This window comes from Somniosus microcephalus, chromosome 12 (genome assembly GCF_052327205.1).
Source record: "Somniosus microcephalus isolate GS21.2 chromosome 12, FLI_Smic_1.0, whole genome shotgun sequence".
In the NCBI taxonomy this organism is placed as follows: Eukaryota; Metazoa; Chordata; class Chondrichthyes; order Squaliformes; family Somniosidae; genus Somniosus; species Somniosus microcephalus.
The window spans coordinates 172,622,388-172,643,136 of NC_140998.1; the positions used below are offsets into that span (position 1 = coordinate 172,622,388).

Genomic DNA, 20,749 nt, shown 5'->3' on the forward strand with positions numbered 1-20,749 from the left:
CGACTTACGCTGAACGAAAAAACCTTCGGTTTTTAGAGGGTTTCGGTTTTCGGAAGTCCGGATAAAGGGTAGTCTACCTGTAATAAATACTGCGATTTAAATAGTTTGAAATATTTGATTTATTGCACTATAAAGGACCCAATCCAACAGAAATGATTTGGATCACTGGTGTAAGTCGTTTATGGGCACTCAGATGGACCTGCTGGTTGGTTTGCCAGGGATGTATTTTCAGGGCGCTAGGTCTATAAATGGATAGCGTTGTTTGTTTTTGGAGTTGCTGGTGAGCGGTAGATAATTGTGGGAATCACTATACCTGTGCAAACAGCCAGCTGTATCATCACTGATAATGCCTATCTCACGGCAACCAGCCAGTACAGCATACTTTCCACACGAGTGGGCTGATGGGCATTTTTTTGTGTGTTTGATTACTGTTCTCTCCCATTTGCAATATTTTCCTTCATTGGAGCATGCTGTCAATCTAATTGTAAGTCAGTAGTGTTGATACAAGTTGTTGCCTTCCACAGTTTTCATTTAGCCTCCATGTGCAGTGGCCATCAGAATGTTTTATGCACTTGTTTCTGGCCTTGCTTGCCGTGCTATTTAGGGAAGGCAGCCAGAAGCAAAGGTCAGAGGGGAGGTCAGCCCACAGATCACCTCCAAGCAGTCAACCTGGAAAATGAAGAACATTTGCATTTATATAGCTCCTGATCACATCTCTCAAATGCCCCAAAGAACTTCAGAGAATTGTAGAATTTACAGCAGAAAAGGAGGCCATTTGACCCATCGTACCTGTGATGGTACGGGGTCTTACCTTGGAGCTATATACTGTAATCCCACTTGCCTGCCCTGTCACTATCTTTTTTACATTCTTCCTTTTCAAATACTTAACTAGTAGCATTTTAAGTAATGTTGTAGTCTCTGCCTCAGTAGCTGTTTTATGGTAAACTTCACTGTGGAATAATAATTCTTCTAACATCCTGCTTTGAGTGATAATCTTCAGTTTCTGTCAATTCTGTTCTACTCCAGCATCATGGCTTCTTTCTGTGCTGTAAACTTCTATGATTCTATTATTCACAGCTCTGCCTACTCTGCTAACCTGCCTATGACCTCCTGCACTTGTCTATTAGAAGCATTTTTTAAATATCATTCCTCTTGCAACTTCTGTCCAAATCATCATTATATAAATAGAAAAGTAGAGGTCCCAGCACAGATCCCTGGTACACGTCACTGCCAATGTCCCATCAATTTGGTAAATTCCATTTATTCCCACTCCTTGTTGTTTGTTCCTCACCATTGCACTCTCTGCAGCATCTTTTCCTTTGAGCTTTCATGTGGCTCTTCGCCAAAAGTCTTCTAAAATTACATAGAAGCAACATCCACCTTACAGGATCATAGAATATGACAGCACAGAAGGAGGCCATTCGAGCCCTTGTGCCTGTGTCAGCTCTTGGAAAGAGCAATTCCTTATCCTCACAAGATTCAATGGAATTAGTCAAACCAGATCTACCCTTCACAAGCCCATGCTGTCTGTCCTGATTAGCCCATGTCTCTCTGTAGTCACTCATTTCATCCCTATTATGGACTCCAGAATAATTCCCAGTTAGATTAACTGGTCTATAATTCTGGTTTAACCTCTTCCCCTTTCTTCAATAGGAGTGAAACATTTTCTCCCCTCCAGTCCTTTAGCACCAATCCCATTCCCAAAGATAGTTGGAAAATGCTGGGTAGTGTCTCCACTCTCTTCTCCTTAACCTCCCTCAATATTCTGGGATGGATACTTTTAAGAACTGGTGAATATGCTATTTTTAGTCCAATTAACTTTTAATTTCCTACATTACAAGTGACTGCACTTCAAAAAGTACTTCATTGGCTGTAAAGCGCTTTGGGACGTCCGGTGGTCGTGAAAGGTGCTGTAGAAATGCAAATCTTTTTTAAATGCAGTTTTCTTTTGAATATTTTTCTCCAGCCCCAATCCCACATCCCTCTGGAAACAGTGAGGTGAAATACTCAGGAAACCGCTCCACCTTCCCCCATTCAGAATGCAAGAAGTCCCTGAGCTTTTTAAGTGGTCCCACCTCTTCTTTGGCGAACCTATTACTCCTTGTATGCGATTTAAACTCTGCTATCTCCCTTCATGTTGACTACCAGTCTTCTTTCATGCTCTTCCTTATCCTTGCTAACATCCCTTTTTTCTTCCCTTCTCTGTTTTATATGTCTTAGTTTTTTTTCTGTTATTCACCCCCCCCTCTCCCCGAATATTTCTTATACACCTCTTTGAACCTGATTTTTGCTCAAGTGTTTAGTGCTCTCCTACCTTTTTCTATATCCTCTTTACTGCTAGTTGGGAGATATTTAACCTCTACTGCAACAACTTCATATTTAAATCAGTTTAAACTGCTGCTCTGCTACTTACTTTGCCATTTATTCCCAACCACTTAATCTGGGTTTCATCCTCTTTGATTCCATGCAATTCATTCACATACAAATGAAATACAGTTAGTTATGTAGGCAATTGCAGCAAGCATTTTACTCACAGGAAGAACCTGCACACAGCACAGGAGATGTGTGACCAGCCAAGCTGTTGCTGGTGGTGTGTTGATTGGGGTAGTAATGTTGGCTAGGACACCGGAAAAACTTTGTGCTCTTAATTAATTTAGTGCCATGGGATCCTGAACTACCAGAGCAAGCAGAGGGAGGCATCTCTCCCTACTGCCCAGGAATTACCCTATTGCAGCAAGTCAGGCTACTGTACGGGATCTAGCACAGGGCCTTGGTTTGTGGCAGAGGGAGGCTCAGCTGTTCGTTTGTACCATAGGGAGGCCGGGCTCTGACTTGACACAGGGAGGCGGGGCTCTTGGCACAGGGAGGCCGGGCTCTTGCTTCATATCACAAGGTGTGAATATTGGTTTGTAGTACTCATGCAGTGTTTGTGGTTTATGTCCAGAGGGTGGTTTATATCCAGTGTTAGTGGTTTATATCCAGGAGGGGACAGTTCAGTGTTAGTGGTTTATATCCAGGAGGGGACAGTTCAGTGTTAGTGGTTTATATCCAGGAGGACAGTTCAGTGTTAGTGGTTTATATCCAGGAGGGGACAGTTCAGTGTTAGTGGTTTATATCCAGGAGGACAGTTCAGTGTTGGTGGTTTATATCCAGGAGGAGACAGTTCAGTGTTAGTGGTTTATATCCAGGAAGGGGACAGTTCAGTGTTAGTGGTTTATATCCAGGAGGGGACAGTTCAGTGTTAGTGGTTTATATCCAGGAGGACAGTTCAGTGTTAGTGGTTTATATCCAGGAGGGGACAGTTCAGTGTTAGTGGTTTATATCCAGGAGGACAGTTCAGTGTTAGTGGTTTATATCCAGGAGGGGACAGTTCAGTGTTAGTGGTTTATATCCAGGAGGGGACAGTTCAGTGTTAGTGGTTTATATCCAGGAGGGGACAGTTCAGTGTTAGTGGTTTATATCCAGGAGGACAGTTCAGTGTTAGTGGTTTATATCCAGGGACAGTTCAGTGTTAGTGGTTTATATCCAGGAGGGGACAGTTCAGTGTTAGTGGTTTATATCCAGGAGGACAGTTCAGTGTTAGTGGTTTATATCCAGGAGGGGACAGTTCAGTGTTAGTGGTTTATATCCAGGAAGGGGACAGTTCAGTGTTAGTGGTTTATATCCAGGAAGGGGACAGTTCAGTGTTAGTGGTTTATATCCAGGAAGGGGACAGTTCAGTGTTAGTGGTTTATATCCAGGAAGGGGACAGTTCAGTGTTAGTGGTTTATATCCAGGAAGGGGACAGTTCAGTGTTAGTGGTTTATATCCAGGGACAGTTCAGTGTTAGTGGTTTATATCCAGGAAGGGGACAGTTCAGTGTTAGTGGTTTATATCCAGGGACAGTTCAGTGTTAGTGGTTTATATCCAGGAGGGGACAGTTCAGTGTTAGTGGTTTATATCCAGGAGGACAGTTCAGTGTTAGTGGTTTATATCCAGGAAGGGGACAGTTCAGTGTTAGTGGTTTATATCCAGGAAGGGGACAGTTCAGTGTTAGTGGTTTATATCCAGGAAGGGGACAGTTCAGTGTTAGTGGTTTATATCCAGGAGGACAGTTCAGTGTTAGTGGTTTATATCCAGGAGGGGACAGTTCAGTGTTAGTGGTTTATATCCAGGAAGGAGACAGTTCAGTGTTAGTGGTTTATATCCAGGAAGGGGACAGTTCAGTGTTAGTGGTTTATATCCAGGAGGACAGTTCAGTGTTAGTGGTTTATATCCAGGAAGGGGACAGTTCAGTGTTAGTGGTTTATATCCAGGAGGGGACAGTTCAGTGTTAGTGGTTTATATCCAGGAGGACAGTTCAGTGTTAGTGGTTTATATCCAGGAAGGGGACAGTTCAGTGTTAGTGGTTTATATCCAGGAAGGGGACAGTTCAGTGTTAGTGGTTTATATCCAGGAGGAGTTACACTGCCTACTGTCAGGTTACAGAGGGTGAAAATTGGATGGACCTTGAAATACATAACTTAAATTGCATGACTTGGTGAACTGGTGCTGAATCCCAGTCCATGAACTCCTGTCACATTATTAAGAGACACTACAGCCTGTGCTGTCACAAGAAAGTGCTGATTCTCTGTAGTACTGCCCTCGAGGAGATCATTAACCCAGTTCAAGTCAGTTCTCTAGTAATTGCTGTCATTGTCTGGAATGAATAAAGCCTATAGAATAGATTAGGATCTTGCTCCGAGTTTACAGGCAGCAATCAAGTCCAGGTGCCATCAACTCCAGCATCTGGTAAGAGAAAGGGGAGCGAGGCGGGGCAGGGTTTGTTGGTATTAATGAAAGCTGGCTGCACTTCAGTGTTTGCAGTTTCTGTCCATCGTGTTAAATATTTGCTGCTTGTACATGGGCTGTGTTTGCTCAGCAGTTGGTTCTTTGGCAGGATTTGCTGTGAAGGGCCCAGCCATCCATCTTCAGCAATGTGATAAACCAGAACTTGAAGCTGGGTCAGGAAGGAACAGCTTCAAGCTCGAACCTCAACAAGCATTTCATTCAAAAGAATTGCAGCTCCGAGCACAAACCTGAGGTGTTTGAGTTCAGCCTTCAAGTGCTGTGTACAGAAGCTGAAGTTTCACAGCGGGGCCCTGAACAGAGAATAGGAATTGCTGCTGGGGTGGTGAGCACGTGGAGATCGAGCTCCTCTGGTACTTTGAATCTTCACCAACTTAGGGAGCAAGTGCGGGTAAGGCTCGTGGATTTCAAACTTCACTCTGCTGGGGCCCCTGCAAATGCTGACATTGTCAAGTACTCTGTCTTAACTGCCCAAAAATTAACTGCTACTATGCACAAAATGTTTTTAATTTGCATATAACAGAAATAACATGCTAGGAAGTCAGCACGTACAAAATCTGATGACAAGTGGACAGAAATCTGTTGGCCTCATGGAATCTGTGGAGACAGCTTCTCCAGCTTGGAATATTTTGGTGATGCCCCAAGATGGAATCAAATCCTCTGGAAAATGTTTAAAATTGTGTTCCAAGCTGTACGATTTGATGAAATGTGAAGCACAATTGCCTTTGCAAGGCCACCATTTTGAGCAGTTTCCTAGTTGGGTTGTGGCTGCTCGCGATCCGGTTGCAAGCTGTTTTCCTGGATCATAGTGCATTCATCAAACAGCTGAGTGTGTAAATAAGGAGTCGGAAATACTTGTTTGCAGCTTCACAGAACATTAAAGGCAGCATCTCGGGAATGAGGCTGTTGAAAAATTGCCAATGGAATTCTAGGTTTTATCACAAGGTATAGATGATAAAAGCCAAGAAGTAATGATGAGCCTGTGTACAACCTTTCATAAGACCTCAGTTGGAGTATTGTGTGCAATATTGGGCTCCATATTATAGGAAGGATGTTGAGGCTTTAGCGAGGGAGCACAAAGCAGATTCACCAGGAAGCAGCCTGGTATGAGGCAATACAAATACGAAGACAGACGTCAAAAGTTGGGTCCTTTCTTGTTAGAATGATTATGGGGCAATATGGTAGTGTTTAAAATTATGAAAGGATGGGACAGGGTAGATGGAAGCAAGACTGTCTAGTAGTTAAAGGGTCAAGAATGAGGGACCATAGATAGAAGATTAAATGTAAGAGATTTAGAACAGAGGACAGGAGAAACTTCTTGAAAAAGTTGTTAGGCTATATAATTCACTTCCGGGGTTAGTGGTTGAGGTACAGACTGCCAACAGCCAAGCTTAGGTTGGATAGATGAATAAAGAAAAAGAGATTAAATGGATCTGGAAACCGGGCGGCCCTAACTATTTGCTCACTTGGAGGGTAAATGCTGGCGTGGACTGGTTGGGCGAAATGGCCTGTTTCCATGATGTAATTTCTATGTATTTCTGTTTATATAGTTTCTATATGTCTAAAAGTGCTACATGCAGTGAATTACATCAAGTGCCGTTGTTATGTAGTCTTACCCTTGGTTTAGTATCTCATCTAAAGGACAGCACCACTGACGGTGCAGCACCCCCTCTGTACTGCAATTTCAGCCTAATTATGTGCTCTCGTCCTGGAGTGAGCTTGAAGCCATGACTTTGATTCAAAGGTGGGAATCCTACCAAATGAGCCAAGCTGAAACTTCTTAATGGGTCTAAATTAGGTAGTCGCGACCAACACTTCATCCGACAGAGCTACCTGGCATGCTTTGTATTTTGGCTGTATTTTGCGTTTGATTTATTTCCCCCATTTTCTCTCCCAAAGGCGCTGACTCTTACTCGGGTGCAGTTCCACAGATGCTGTCATCCTAAGACCTTTCGCCCTCGTGGCCATTCTTCATGTTTAAACCTGGACTGTGACTTTTGGCAAGCTATTTAACCATGGGGGTATGACAGCCAAGCTCTCCATGCTCTGCATTCACAGAAAGTTGAGTTGCCAGTTAAGTTTTTACCAGGGTGGATTTCTTCATATGAGGCTGTGAACCTTCGCTCCCACCTGCCATTCCTGTGAAAGGACTTCCATTCCTGTTGCAATGTCCAATATTGATTCTCTGCCCCAAGGGAAATGGATCCTCTTGGTACAGCAGATTCTGGAATCTTCCTCCAGCTGCTGGGCAGGGCTGCAATTGGATTCTGGGAATGCTGCACTTGGGCAGCCAGCTTACTGTGACGTGACTGAGCTCAGCTCCTAAGCACAACACTGCGCTTAGATCCCAGCCTTGGCCTCTGGTCGTAGTCAGTAGCACGTTTACTGCTTTGAGTGGCAAAGTCAGGAACACAACTTCGTAGCAGCTGCATATTCACTAGATTGCACGCAAACAGCTGCAGTGTAGCCGGAGTGGATTTAGCACGGTGAGCCCAATATATGAGCAGCCCCTAAAGAATGACTGACTATTTTCTAGTTTAAGCCCTACCACCTGGGAGATGAGGGAGGTTGAGTTCCCTTTGTGCACCTCAAACTATTCAAGTGATGAGAAAATGGTGGATGTTGACACTAACTGTGCAGTGTATTGATGTGTAGTATGGTTTACACAAACTGCAGTGTATTAATATTGTGTGTAGGACGTGACAGAAAATGTGCAGTGTATTATGTTATATGTCGTGAGATTGACTAACCGTTCAGTGTCACTGTTCGCGGCTGGAGAAGAACTGGGAGGGGGAGGATCCAGTTGTGGTCCACGTAGCAACCAACGACATAGGTGGAACTAGGAATGCAGTTCTCCTGAGAGTTTGAGGAGCTAGGGTCGAAATTAAAAAGTAGGACCTCACAGGTAATAATCTCTGGATTGTTAGCTGAGCCACGTGCCAATTGGCAAAGGAACAAACAGATTAGAAGGTTAAATGTGTGGCTCAGAGCGGTGTGGGAGGCAAGGGTTTCGATTCATGGGGCACTGGCACCAGTGCTGGGGAAAGAGGGAGCTGTTGTGTTGGCATGGGCTCCACTTAAACCAGCTGGAACCAGTGTCCTGGCGAAGCGAATAACTAAGGTGTTAGATGGGGCTTTAAAGTAATTAAGGTGGTGGGATGGTTGGAAGCATTCAGGAAATGGTAAATTCAAAAGCAGTAAGAGCAAGGCTGTAGAGCAGAGTAGTGATTTGGGTAAAAAAAATAAGCAGAGTGGGTCGGGAAGGGACAGAGAGCTTGAGAAAGGTAATAGGACATTAGTGACTAAGGTGACATCAGAGAAAAATAGAAAAAAGTTAGTTAAAGGCACTATATCTGAATGCGCGAAGCATTCTCTACAAAATAGATTAATAAATAGCACAGATAGATATAAATCAGTTTGATCTGATAGTCATTACGGAGATGTGGTTGCAGAGTGACCAAGGTTGGGAATTAAATATTCCAGGGTACGTGACTTTTAGAAAAGATAGACAAAATGGAAAAGTGGGGGGAGGGTAGCCCTAATAATAAACAGTGGCGAGAAAGGATCTTTGCTCAGAATAACAAGATGTAGAATCAGTTTGGATGGAGCTAAGAAACAACAACGCCAAAAATACCGGTGGGAGTAGTTTATAGGACCCCTAACAGCAGTAGTATCGGGCACTGTATAAATCAGGAAATTAGAGGTGCATGTAACGAGGGGAATACAGTAATCATGGGGTCTTTAATTTTCATATAGGCTGGGCAAACCAAATTTGTAGTAATGGTGCTGAGTATAAGTTCATGGAAAGCATTCAAGATAGTGTTCTAGATCAGTATGTCAAGGAGCCAACTGGAACAGGCTATTTTAGACCTAGTACTGTTCAATAAGAAGGGATTAATTAATAACCTTGTAGTAAAGGAGCCTCTGGGGAAGACTGATCATGTGTTAGAATATTATATTGCGCTTGAGAGTGATTTAGTTCAGTCTGAAACGAAGGTCATAAATCTGAACAAAGCAAACTACGTAAGTATGAGGGACGAGCTGATATAAGTTAGATTGGGAAACCAGATTAAAAGATATGACGATAGATAAGCAGTGGCAAATGTTTAAAGAAATAATTAATAATTCACAACGAATATACATTCCCCTCAGGAATAAAAACCCCATGGGAAAAATGGTCCACCGTGGCCAACAATAAAAGTTAAAGCTAGTATTAGATTAAAGGAAGTAGCTTATAATGTTGCCAAAAAGAGTAGTAAGCCTGAGCAGTGGGAGGATTTTAGAATTCGGCAAAGGATGATAAAGAGAAAATAGAACGAGAGTAAACTAACAGGCATAAAAACAGATTGTAAAAGCTTCTACATGTATGTAAAAAGAAAGAGATTAGCAAAAGTAAACGTGGGTCCCTTAGAGGCAGAGACAGGAGAAATGATCATGGGGAATAAGGAAATGGCAAATACTTTGTATTGAAGGCAAAAAAAATTACAGAAATAGTGGGAAATCCAACAGTCTGGTGAAAATGAGGAGCTTAAAGAAATTAGTATTAGTTAAGAAATAGCACTGGAGAAAATAGTGGTACTAAAAGCCAACAAATCCCCTGGACCTGATGGCCTATATCCTAGGGTTTTAAAAGAAGTGACTACAGAGATAGTGATGCATTGGTTTAGATCGTTCAAAAAAGATGGGAGAGAGAAAACAGGGAACTATAGACCAGTTAGCCTGATAGCAGTGGTAGGGAAAATGTTAGAACCTATAATTAGGGCGGGGTAACAGGGCACTTAGAAAATCATAATATGATTGGGCAGAGTCATCGTGGATTTATGAAAGGGAAATAGTGTTTGACAAATCGTGTTCAGGTTTTTTGAGTTTGTAACTAGCAGGGTAGATAAGGGGGAACCAGTGGATGTAGTGTATTTGGATTTAAAAAAAGCATTCGATGAGCTGCCACATGGGGTTATTACACAAAATTAGGGCACACGGGATTGGGGGTAATATATTACCATGAATTGAGGATTGTTTAACGAACAGAAAATAGTGACTAGGATTAAATGAGTCATTTTCGGATTGGCAGGCTGTAACTAGTGGGGTATTGCAAGGATCAGTGCTTGGGCCTCAGCTATTTACAATCTATCAACTACGTAGGTGAAGGGACTGAGTGTAATGTATCCAAGTTTGCTGACGATACAAAACTAGGTGGGAAAGTAAGCTGTGAGGAGGATGCAAAGGTTAAGTGAGTGGGCAAGAACATGGCAGATGGAATATAATGTGGAGAAATGTGAAGCTATCCACTTTGGTAGGAACAATAGAAAAGCAGAATATTTTTTAAATGGTGAGATTGGGAAATGTTGGTATTTTGAGGGACCTGGTTGTCCTTGTACATGAATCTCAAAGTTTACATGCAGGTACAGCAAGCAGTTAGGAAAGCAAATGGTATGGTTGGCCTTTATTACAAAAGGATTGGAGTATAATTGTAAAGAAGTCTTGCTCATTATATAGGGCCCTGTTGAGACCACACCTGGAGCATTGTGCACAGATTTGGTCGCCTTACCTTAGGAAGGATATACTTGCCTTAGAGGGAGTGCAACGAAGGTTCACCTGGGATGGGGGATTGTCATTTGAGGACACTAGGCCTATATTCCCTAGAGTTTAGGAAAATGAGCTGTGATCTTATTAAACACACAATTCTTACAGGGTTTGACAGGGTAGATGCTGGGAGAATGTTTTCCCCCGGCTGGGGAGTCTAGAACAAGGGGTCAGCCATTTCGGACTAAGATGGGAAATGTCTTCACTCTAAGGGCTGGGAATCTTTGGAATTCTCTACCCCAGTGGGCTGTGGAGGCTCAGTCATTGAGTATATTCAAGACACAGATGGATATATTTTTAGATACTAAGGGAACCAAGGGATATGGGGTTAGTGTGGGAAGGTTGAGTTGAGATAGAGGATCGGTCATGATCTTATTGCATGGTGGAGCAGGCTCGAAGGGCCGTACGGTCTACTCCTGCTCCTATTTGTTATGTTCTTACGTTATTAGGTGTAGTGAAATTAACACTAACTCTCTCGATTCAGGAACTGTTCCTTTAGATTGGAAAATTGCACATGTCACTCCGCTATTTAAGAATGGTGAGAGAGGGAAACCAGGGAATTATAGACCAGTTAGCCTAACATCTGTTGTCGGGAAATTACTAGTCTATAATTAAGGATAGGGTGACTGAACACCGTGAAAATTTTCAACTGATCAGAGAGCCAGCATGGATTTGTGAAAGGGAGGTCATCCCTGAGGAACCTGATTGAATTTATTGAAGAGGTTAATAAAGTAGTAGACAGGGGAATGTCTATGGATGTTATTTATATGGACTTCCAGAGGCATTTAATAAAGTCCCTCATAAGAGACTTAACTGAAGTTGAAGCCCATGGAGATTGACATAAACTGTGCAGTGTATTGATGTGTAGTGAGATTGACATTAACTGTGCAGTGTATTGATGTTGTGTAGCGAGATTGACACTAACTGTGCTGTGTAGTGAGATTGACATTAACTGTGCAGTGTATTGATGTGCAGTGAGATTGACATTAACTGTGCAGTGTATTGATGTGTAGTGAGATTGACATTAACTGTGCAGTGTATTGATGTGTAGTGAGATTGACATTAACTGTGCAGTGTATTGATGTGCAGTGAGATTGACTTTAACTGTGCAGTGTATTGATGTCTGCCAAAATGGCTCACTAATCCAGAATCATTCTGGAAAGCAAAGAGCAGCCCTGGCTCCTATTCTCTACTGCTAACCATCTTCTTGACCCCGTCTCCCCATCTCCTCCACCCTCACCCCCGATAACAAGTTTGAGGAGCTCATGGACTTCTTCGTCTCCAAGATTGAGACCATCCGTTCCGCTGGTTCTGCCACTTCCCTTCCTTCCCCTAGCCCACTGGGCCAAACTTACTCTAAGGTTCCCCCCTGCCCTAGCCCTTAACTCGCCTCTCTCCAGTTTCTCTCCGATCTCCCCTCATGACCTCTCCGCGCTCATCTTGTCCATGAGACCCACTTCCTGCTCCCTCGACCCTATTCCCACCAAACTGCTGACCACCCAACTTCTTTTTCTGGCCCCCATGTTAGCTGATTTTGTTCACGGTTCTCTCTCCTCAGGTTCTGTCCCCCTCTCCCTCAAATCTGCTGCCATCACCCCTCTCCTCAAAAAAAAAAAAAAAAAAAAAAAAAAAAAAACAACCCTTGACCCCTCCGTCCTTGCAAACTACTGCTTCCTCTCCAAATCCTTGAACGTGTTGTCGCCTCCCAAATCTGTGCCCATCTTTCCCACAATTCCATGTTTGAATCCCTCCAATCAGGTATCCGCCCTTCCCACAGTACCAAAATGGCTCATCAAAGTCACAAATGACATCCTTTGTGGCTGTGACAAAGGTAAACTATCCCTCCTTGTCCTTCTTGACTTGTCTGCAGCCTTTGACACTGTTGACCACTCCATCCTCCTCCAACACCTCTCCACTGTCATCCAGCTGGGTGGGACTGCACCCGCCTGGTTCCATTCTTATCTATCTAATCGTAACCAGAGAATCACCCGCAACGGCTTCTCTTCCCACTCCCACATTGTTACCTCTGGTGTCCCCCAAGGATCGATCTCATCTACATGTTGCCCCTTGGTGACATCATCCGAAAACACAGCGTCAGTTTCCAAATGTACGCTGATGACACCCAGCTCTACCTCACCACCACCTCTCTCGACCCCTCCATGGTGTGTAAATTGTCAGACTGCTTGTCCGACATAGTTCTGGCTGAGCGAAAATTTTCTCCAATTAAATATTGGGAAGACCGAAACCATTGTTTTTGTCCCCGCCACAAACTCCGTTCCCTAGCCACTGACTCCATCCCTCTCCCTAACATCTGTCTGAACCACAACCACACTGTTCACAACCTTAGTGTCATATTTGACCCTGAAATGAACTTCCGACCATATCCGCAGCATAACTAAGACCGCCTACGTCCACCTCTGTAACATCGCCCGTCTCCACCCTTGTCTCCCCTCATCCGCTGCTGAAGCCCTCATCCATGCCTTTGTTACCTCTAGACGTGACTATTCCAACGCACTCCTGGCTGGCCTCCCACATTCCACCCTACGTAAACTTGAGGTCATCCAAAACACGGCTGCCCGTGTCCTCACTCGCACCAAGTGCCATTCGCCCATCACCCCTGAGCTCGCTGACCTACATTGGCTCCCGGTTAAGCAGCGCCTCGATTTCAAAATTCTCATCCTTGTTTTCAAATCCCTCCATGGCCTCACCCCTTCCTATCTCTGTAATCTCCTTCAGGCCCACAACCCCCTGAGATATCTGCACTCCTCTAATTCTACCCTCTTGAGGATTCCTGATTATAATCACTCAACCTTTGGTGGCTGTGCCTTCTGTTGCCTGGGCCCTGAGCTCTGGAATTCCCTGCCTTAACCTCTCCGCCTCGCTACCCCTCTTTCCTCCTTTAGACGCTCCTTAAAACTTACCTCTTTGACCAAGCTTTTGGTCACCTGCCCTAATTTATCCTTATGTGGATTGGTGTCAAATTTTTTGTCTTAAAATACTCTTGTGCAGCGCCTTGGGACGTTTTACTACGTTAAAGGTGCTATATAAATGCAAGTTGTTGTGTAGTGAGATTAACACCAACTATGCAGTGCTTTGAAGTGATGGTTTTCTTGGGTTAACACTAATCCACTGCCCCATGTGTATCTCAGGTGACTGCCGTTCCACGCGACATCTACTGCTGTGATCGGAGTGCAGAATACGAGCGTCGGTTGATGAGGGAAGGGGGTCACCTCACAGCCAAGCAGTGCCTCCTGTTCGGAACCCCGCAGCTAGCTCTTCATTGGCGAAATCGACTGTCTGTCTTCTTCCTTGAAGGCCCTGGGGGTTTGTTAGCTGTTCAGTCCAGACATGGCTGGTCCTTCATTAGGATCCCTGGTAAGTAGATGTGAATTTCCCTCTTCTGTTTCTGTTTTATTATTATATAAATGTGTGAGAGGTGCATGCACTTATGTTTGGAGCTAGTTCGACAAATGAAGCAATCTGGGTACCCGATGGAGTCCTACATTTCTAACTCACATAAATGTGGCTGCTGTGTTTATGAAAGTTACATGAAATTGAGATGGAATTTGTGCGTTGGATTCCACCTGTGGATCACTTGCTGCCTCTTCAACACTACGGCTGAAGTTCATTAACTGTGCTCGTTCCCACTAGAGCCCAATCGCCCCATTTATTCTATAGGGAGTTAGCAATAACTGGGAAATTGCGCAAGCAAAAATCAGATGGGCCCTTCACAGTGTTGGTAAAACATCTGTGTAGATCACCAATGCCGGGGGTGTTTTGGGTTTGTGCACCCATCCACAAAATCGCAGACTTGACACCAAGTACCTGTAATGTCAGCTGTTTATATTTGTCGCTCGTACGTTCAATCGGAAGCTCCTGCTGGAGGAAGGTTTGGGCCTCCAATGACGAGTGCATTTGGTCAGTGATACCACAGGTCTACCTCGATGAGTGCTCTTAATGCTGGCGGCAGGCCTATACTGAAACGATGCATTAGTGTCCAAAATCGGAGGGTTTTGGAGGGGGAAGAGGATGAAGGGTCAGTAGTTTGCCTACCCTCTGGGATATCCAGCACAGTATATCTACAGTCAGCAATATCCTACAGCTTGATCGCAGTGCAGTATATCTACGGTCGGCAATATCCTACAGCTTGATCGCAGTGCAGTATATCTACGGTCGGCAATATCCTACAGCTTGATCGCAGTGCAGTATATCTACGGTCGGCAATATCCTACAGCTTGATCGCAGTGCAGTATATCTACGGTCGGCAATATCCTACAGCTTGATCGCAGTGCAGTATATCTACGGTCGGCAATATCCTACAGCTTGATCGCAGTGCAGTATATCTACGGTCGGCAATATCCTACAGCTTGATCGCAGTGCAGTATATCTACGGTCGGCAATATCCTACAGCTTGATCGCAGTGCAGTATATCTACGGTCAGCAATATCCTACAGCTTGATCGCAGTGCAGTATATCTACGGTCAGCAATATCCTACAGCTTGATCGCAGTGCAGTATAGCCTGACTATCAGCAGCCTGAGTGTTGCCTGTCATGTTCAGCTCTTCCCATAGTGATGTGTACAGATGAATTCTTAAACTGTGAAATGTAATGACCAAGGCGCTAATATTTTGGAGGGTGAGTGCAGGGGACATTTGCTGATGAACGTCTGATAGAGACCATGGTCATTGTACAGTCGGCATGCTCCGGAAGTTTTTAAGTGTTCGTGAGTCTATAGCAAAGGCTCACAAATGCGACGTGAGGTTTTTGATGTAAGCTTTCCCTGTAAATACTGTACAACACTGCCCTGCTGCATGCAGTTGATGCGGCTAATTCTGTGATCCACCAAGTCAGTTTATTTGGGCTACAGCCATTTAATGCTATGTTGCGGAGATCTAAACCCTGAAATGATACAGCAGCAGTTGTTCATTTTGTTAATCGGCTCTAACCTTCCCACCTCTCATACTTGTCTTCGCATTTTCAATTATTGGCAAAAGCCAAAACACTCAATATGAAGTCTCTGATGTTGAAGGTTTGCCAACAACAACCTGCCAAACCAGTATCAACCCCAAAAAGCTGTGGGATGGGCAATAAATGCCAGCTTTGCCAGTGGTGTCCACATAGAGAAGTAATGGAACTAGAGGATTATCTTGGGCACAGTTTGCAGGTGGCAGTCAGGGGCACAGCTGTAATATTGGAGGCAGACCTGCGTGGGCTGGGGGTGGAGCTGTAATATTGGAGGCAGACCTGCGTGGGCTGGGGGTGGAGCTGTAATATCGGAGGCAGACCTGCGTGGGCTGGGGGTGGAGCTGTAATATTGGAGGCAGACCTGCGTGGGCTGGGGGTGGAGCTGTAATATCGGAGGCAGACCTGCGTGGGCTGGGGGTGGAGCTGTAATATTGGAGGCAGACCTGCGTGGGCTGGGGGTGGAGCTGTAATATTGGAGGCAGACCTGCGTGGGCTGGGGGTGGAGCTGTAATATTGGAGGCAGACCTGCGTGGGCTGGGGGTGGAGCTGTAATATTGGAGGCAGACCTGCGTGGGCTGGGGGTGGAGCTGTAATATCGGAGGCAGACCTGCGTGGGCTGGGGGTGGAGCTGTAATATCAGAGGCAGACCGTGTGGGCTGGGGGTGGAGCTGTAATATCGGAGGCAGACCGTGTGGGCTGGGGGTGGAGCTGTAATATCGGAGGCAGACCTGTGTGGGCTGGGGGTGGAGCTGTAATATCGGAGGCAGACCTGTGTGGGTTGGGGGTGGAGCTGTAATATCGGAGGCAGACCTGGGGGTGGAGCTGTAATATTGGAGGCAGACTTGCGTGGGCTGGGGGTGGAGCTGTAATATCGGAGGCAGACCTGCGTGGGCTGGGGGTGGAGCTGTAATATCGGAGGCAGACCTGTGGGCTGGGGGTGGAGCTGTAATATCGGAGGCAGACCGCGTGGGCTGGGGGTGGAGCTGTAATATCGGAGGCAGACCTGTGTGGGCTGGGGGTGTAGCTGTAATATCGGAGGCAGACCTGTGTGGGCTGGGGGTGGAGCTGTAATATCGGAGGCAGACCTGTGGGCTGGGGGTGGAGCTGTAATATCGGAGGCAGACCTGTGGGCTGGGGGTGGAGCTGTAATATCGGAGGCAGACCGCGTGGGCTGGGGGTGGAGCTGTAATATCGGAGGCAGACCTGCGTGGGCTGGGGGTGGAGCTGTAATATCGGAGGCAGACCTGCGTGGGCTGGGGGTGGAGCTGTAATATCGGAGGCAGACCTGTGGGCTGGGGGTGGAGCTGTAATATCGGAGGCAGACCGCGTGGGCTGGGGGTGGAGCTGTAATATCGGAGGCAGGCTTGCGTGGACTGGGGGTGGAGCTGTAATATCGGAGGCAGGCTTGCGTGGACTGGGGGTGGAGCTGTAATATCGGGGGCAGGCTTGCGTGGACTGGGGGTGGAGCTGTAATATCGGGGGCAGGCTTGCGTGGGCTGGGGGTGGAGCTGTAATATCGGAGGCAGACCTGTGTGGGCTGGGGGTGGAGCTGTAATATCGGAGGCAGACCTGTGGGCTGGGGGTGGAGCTGTAATATCGGAGGCAGGCTTGCGTGGACTGGGGGTGGAGCTGTAATATCGGGGGCAGGCTTGCGTGGGCTGGGGGTGGAGCTGTAATATCGGAGGCAGACCTGTGTGGGCTGGGGGTGGAGCTGTAATATCGGAGGCAGACTTGCGTGGGCTGGGGGTGGAGCTGTAATATCGGAGGCAGACCTGTGTGGGCTGGGGGTGGAGCTGTAATATCGGAGGCAGACTTGCGTGGGCTGGGGGTGGAGCTGTAATATCGGAGGCAGGCTTGCGTGGTGGGGGAAATTGCAACGGGGAAGTGAGAAGCAGAATAGGTCCAGGAAGAGGAAAGATGAACTGATGAAATTAATTAATTTTAAACAGCTTTACACATAATGAGGAGAAATCTGCCAAATAAATAACATGAAGTAAGGGGGTCATGGTGAGGATAAACCAATTAAGAAAACTGAAGAGATTGACAAAGTTTAACAAAATAAATTTAAAGAGCCATTACACATCAGCAGTATTAACTAAATGAAAACCTGGGCTTCAGTCAATAAAATGCATTGAAGATCGGGGAGAGTGAGAACAGGAGGAGGCCATTCAGCCCTTCGAGCCAGTTACACAGGAACAGGAGGAGGCCATTCAGCCCCTCGAGCCAGTTACACAGGAACAGGAGGAGGCCATTCAGCCCCTCGAGCCAGTTACACAGGAACAGGAGGAGGCCATTCAGCCCTTCGAGCCAGTTACACAGGAACAGGAGGAGGCCATTCAGCCCCTCGAGCCTGTTACACAGGAACAGGAGGAGGCCATTCAGTCCCTCGAGCCAGTTACACAGGAACAGGAGGAGGCCATTCAGCCCTTCGAGCCAGTTACACAGGAACAGGAGGAGGCCATTCAGCCCCTCGAGCCTGTTGCGCTTGGGGACAAGAGAGTGCAGCACTGAGAATTGACTTTTTCGTTAGTTTGCCACATGGCTTTGGGGTGGGGGTGGGTGAATGGGAGGGCTGGACCTTGCAGTGGCAGAAGCCCTGGTCGGGTGTAGAAAGCACAGCCGTGGGTAGGGGAAGTGAGATGAATGGGCTGGCCAGCTTGTGAACAATTCAGCCAGTAGTGTAGCCCAGCAGCCAGGGCATTTAACAAACACTGGTGGGGGAAGAGGCACAGCAGCAGCGACAATACAGCTATTAACCAGAAGGGGCTACTTGGCAGAAAAACAGGATTGGGTGAGGGTGGGTTCAGGGATCATGAATACCTAATTCTGTGGGCCTGGAGGTGAATACAGTTGCCTTTACTCACCTTTAGCAAGATGTCTGTCGTTCTTCGGGAACTGCACTGCTGCAGCAGAGTGTTATCTGCTGCCTTGAGTTCAGAGGATGATCGCGTAACGTTAGTTGCATAACTCGACGCTGTAATACCTTTAGAATCTGGAGACCACTCGCTATTTTTGAAATATACTCACTCTTTCCAGCAGAGGTTAGGCGCAGGAACTGGTCTCTGTAGTCCAGGGCGAGACCAATTGGAGCAGCTGAGTGCTGCCTCTGCTGGGTGAGCGAAGGCTGGTCAGGATGACTCGTGTTACACCAAGTGGTGCCTTTGGGGAGCAGTCAAATCAAAACTCGCCCCAAATAGTTGTAATGGGTCAGGTTGGGGAGTAGGGGATTGTAATATATTCCACAGAATAATTGCTTATTTTAAACAAGGAGGTAGATAAACAATTCAACTGTTCTCAGCTGCTGGAGATTACAGAGCAGATAGCAGAGAGGAAAAAATACTTTGAGCACGCCAGTACTAGCTGCTGCTCTCAGGAAAAACAGCTTTTGAAAAAAGGCTGCTTGATCACGCCACCTGCAAAGTTCAGGCCGAGGAGTTGGAGGAAAGGGACAGGAAAACAGAGTTTGTGTTACTCTGCCAGCCTGTGCTAACAGGAAGTGCAAGTGAGGAAACTATTGATGTGAAATTAATGGTGAAGTCGTTCTCTACGAAAATCCTATGAGTTTGACCATGAGTTAAGCACTTGAACAGGACCCCCTCACCCCCAGAATCTGGACCGTTGTTCATAACATGGAGACCCCAAAGTTGAGGCCCAGGGTGCAGGGCACACCAAGGTTGAAAAGGGAGGATTGTCAATAGGGTCCACCTGTAGTAGTGATTGGGTGACACCAAGCTTGGGTTTCAAATGCCCACAGGAGGAAGGGCAGGCCAAGAGAAGTGAGGAGCTCCACAATTTGAAGTGCTGGGCTAGAGTTACAGAAAGACTACACTGAGTCTGTGAAGATGGTTTCTCAAAAAAAAGGATGCAGAGAGCAGAATTTCGATCATTGGCAGACTGCTTCTCCTGCGCAGTAAAGTAGAATTGGCCATCAATCGTTGGACATCAGAGAGCATCACCCTTCCAATCATTCACCATCAGAGAGCATCACCCCTCCAATCGTTAGATTGTTTGTATTTCAAGCTTTCCCACCCACCACACATGTTTTTAGTTTTGCTAATTCACAGAATCACACAGAAACCCCACAGTGCAGATAGAGGCCATTTCGGCCCATTGAGCCTGCACCGACACATATCCCACCCGATCCCCGTAACCCCGCGTATGTAATCCCCCGAACACTAAGGGTCAATTTATCATAGCCAATCAACCTAACCCGCACATCTTTGGACTGTGGGAGGAAACCGGAGCACCCGGAGAAAACCCACGCAAACACGGGGAGAATGTCTGTGTGGAGTTTGCACAGTCACCCGAGGCCGGATTTGAACCCGGGTCCCTGGCGCTGTGAGGCAACAGTGCTAACCACTATGCCACCGCAACTTCAGGTGGAGTTGCTTGCATTGTTTTGGTATGGAAAACCAGGTACTGCCCGCCCCTGAATATCTCACATCACAAACCAGGTACTGCCCGCCCCTGGATATCTCACATCACAAACCAAGTACTGCCCGCCCCTGAATATCACATCACAAACCAAGTACTGCCCGCCCCTGGATATCACATCACAAACCAAGTACTGCCCGCCCCTGGATATCTCGCATCACAAACCAAGTACTGCCCGCCCCTGGATATCACATCACAAACCAAGTACTGCCCGCCCCTGAATATCTCACATCACAAACCAAGTACTGCCCGCCCCTGAATATCACATCACAAACCAAGTACTGCCCGCCCCTGGATATCACATCACAAACCAAGTACTGCCCGCCCCTGAATATCACATCACAAACCAAGTACTGCCCGCCACTGGATATCACATCACAAACCAAGTACTGCCCGCCCCTGAATATCACATCACAAACCAAGTACTGCCCGCCCCTGGATATCACACATCACAAACCAAGTACTGCCCGCCCCTGGATATCTCATCACAAACCAAGTACTGCCCGCCCCTGAATATCACATCACAAACCAGGTACTGCCCGCCCCTGGATATCTCACATCACAAACCAGGTACTGCCCGCCCCTGGATATCTCACATCACAAACCAGGTACTGCCCGCCCCTGGATATCTCACATCACAAACCAAGTACTGCCCGCCCCTGGATATCTCATCACAAACCAAGTACTGCCCGCCCCTGAATATCACATCACAAACCAAGTACTGCCCGCCCCTGGATATCACACATCACAAACCAAGTACTGCCCGCCCCTGGATATCTCATCACAACCCAAGTACTGCCCGCCCCTGAATATCACATCACAAACCAAGTACTGCCCGCCCCTGAATATCACATCACAAACCAAGTACTGCCCGCCCCTGAATATCACATCACAAACCAAGTACTGCCCGCCCCTGGATATCACACATCACAAACCAAGT

General features: G+C 46.4%; 1 protein-coding gene across 2 annotated transcripts in view; it reads left to right on the forward strand.

The window, feature by feature from the left end:
• Positions 1-13,811, forward strand: part of ino80 (INO80 complex ATPase subunit) — a 119,971-nt gene extending 106,160 nt beyond the window's left edge. For both annotated transcript variants that reach the window (XM_086003842.1, XM_086003843.1), the window contains exon 26: positions 13,560-13,811. In XM_086003842.1, coding sequence (XP_085859968.1) covers positions 13,560-13,793 — 234 coding nt within the window. In that variant the 3' untranslated portion in view covers positions 13,794-13,811. The remainder of the gene's footprint in view (positions 1-13,559) is intronic.
• The last annotated feature ends 6,938 nt before the right edge of the window (positions 13,812-20,749 follow it).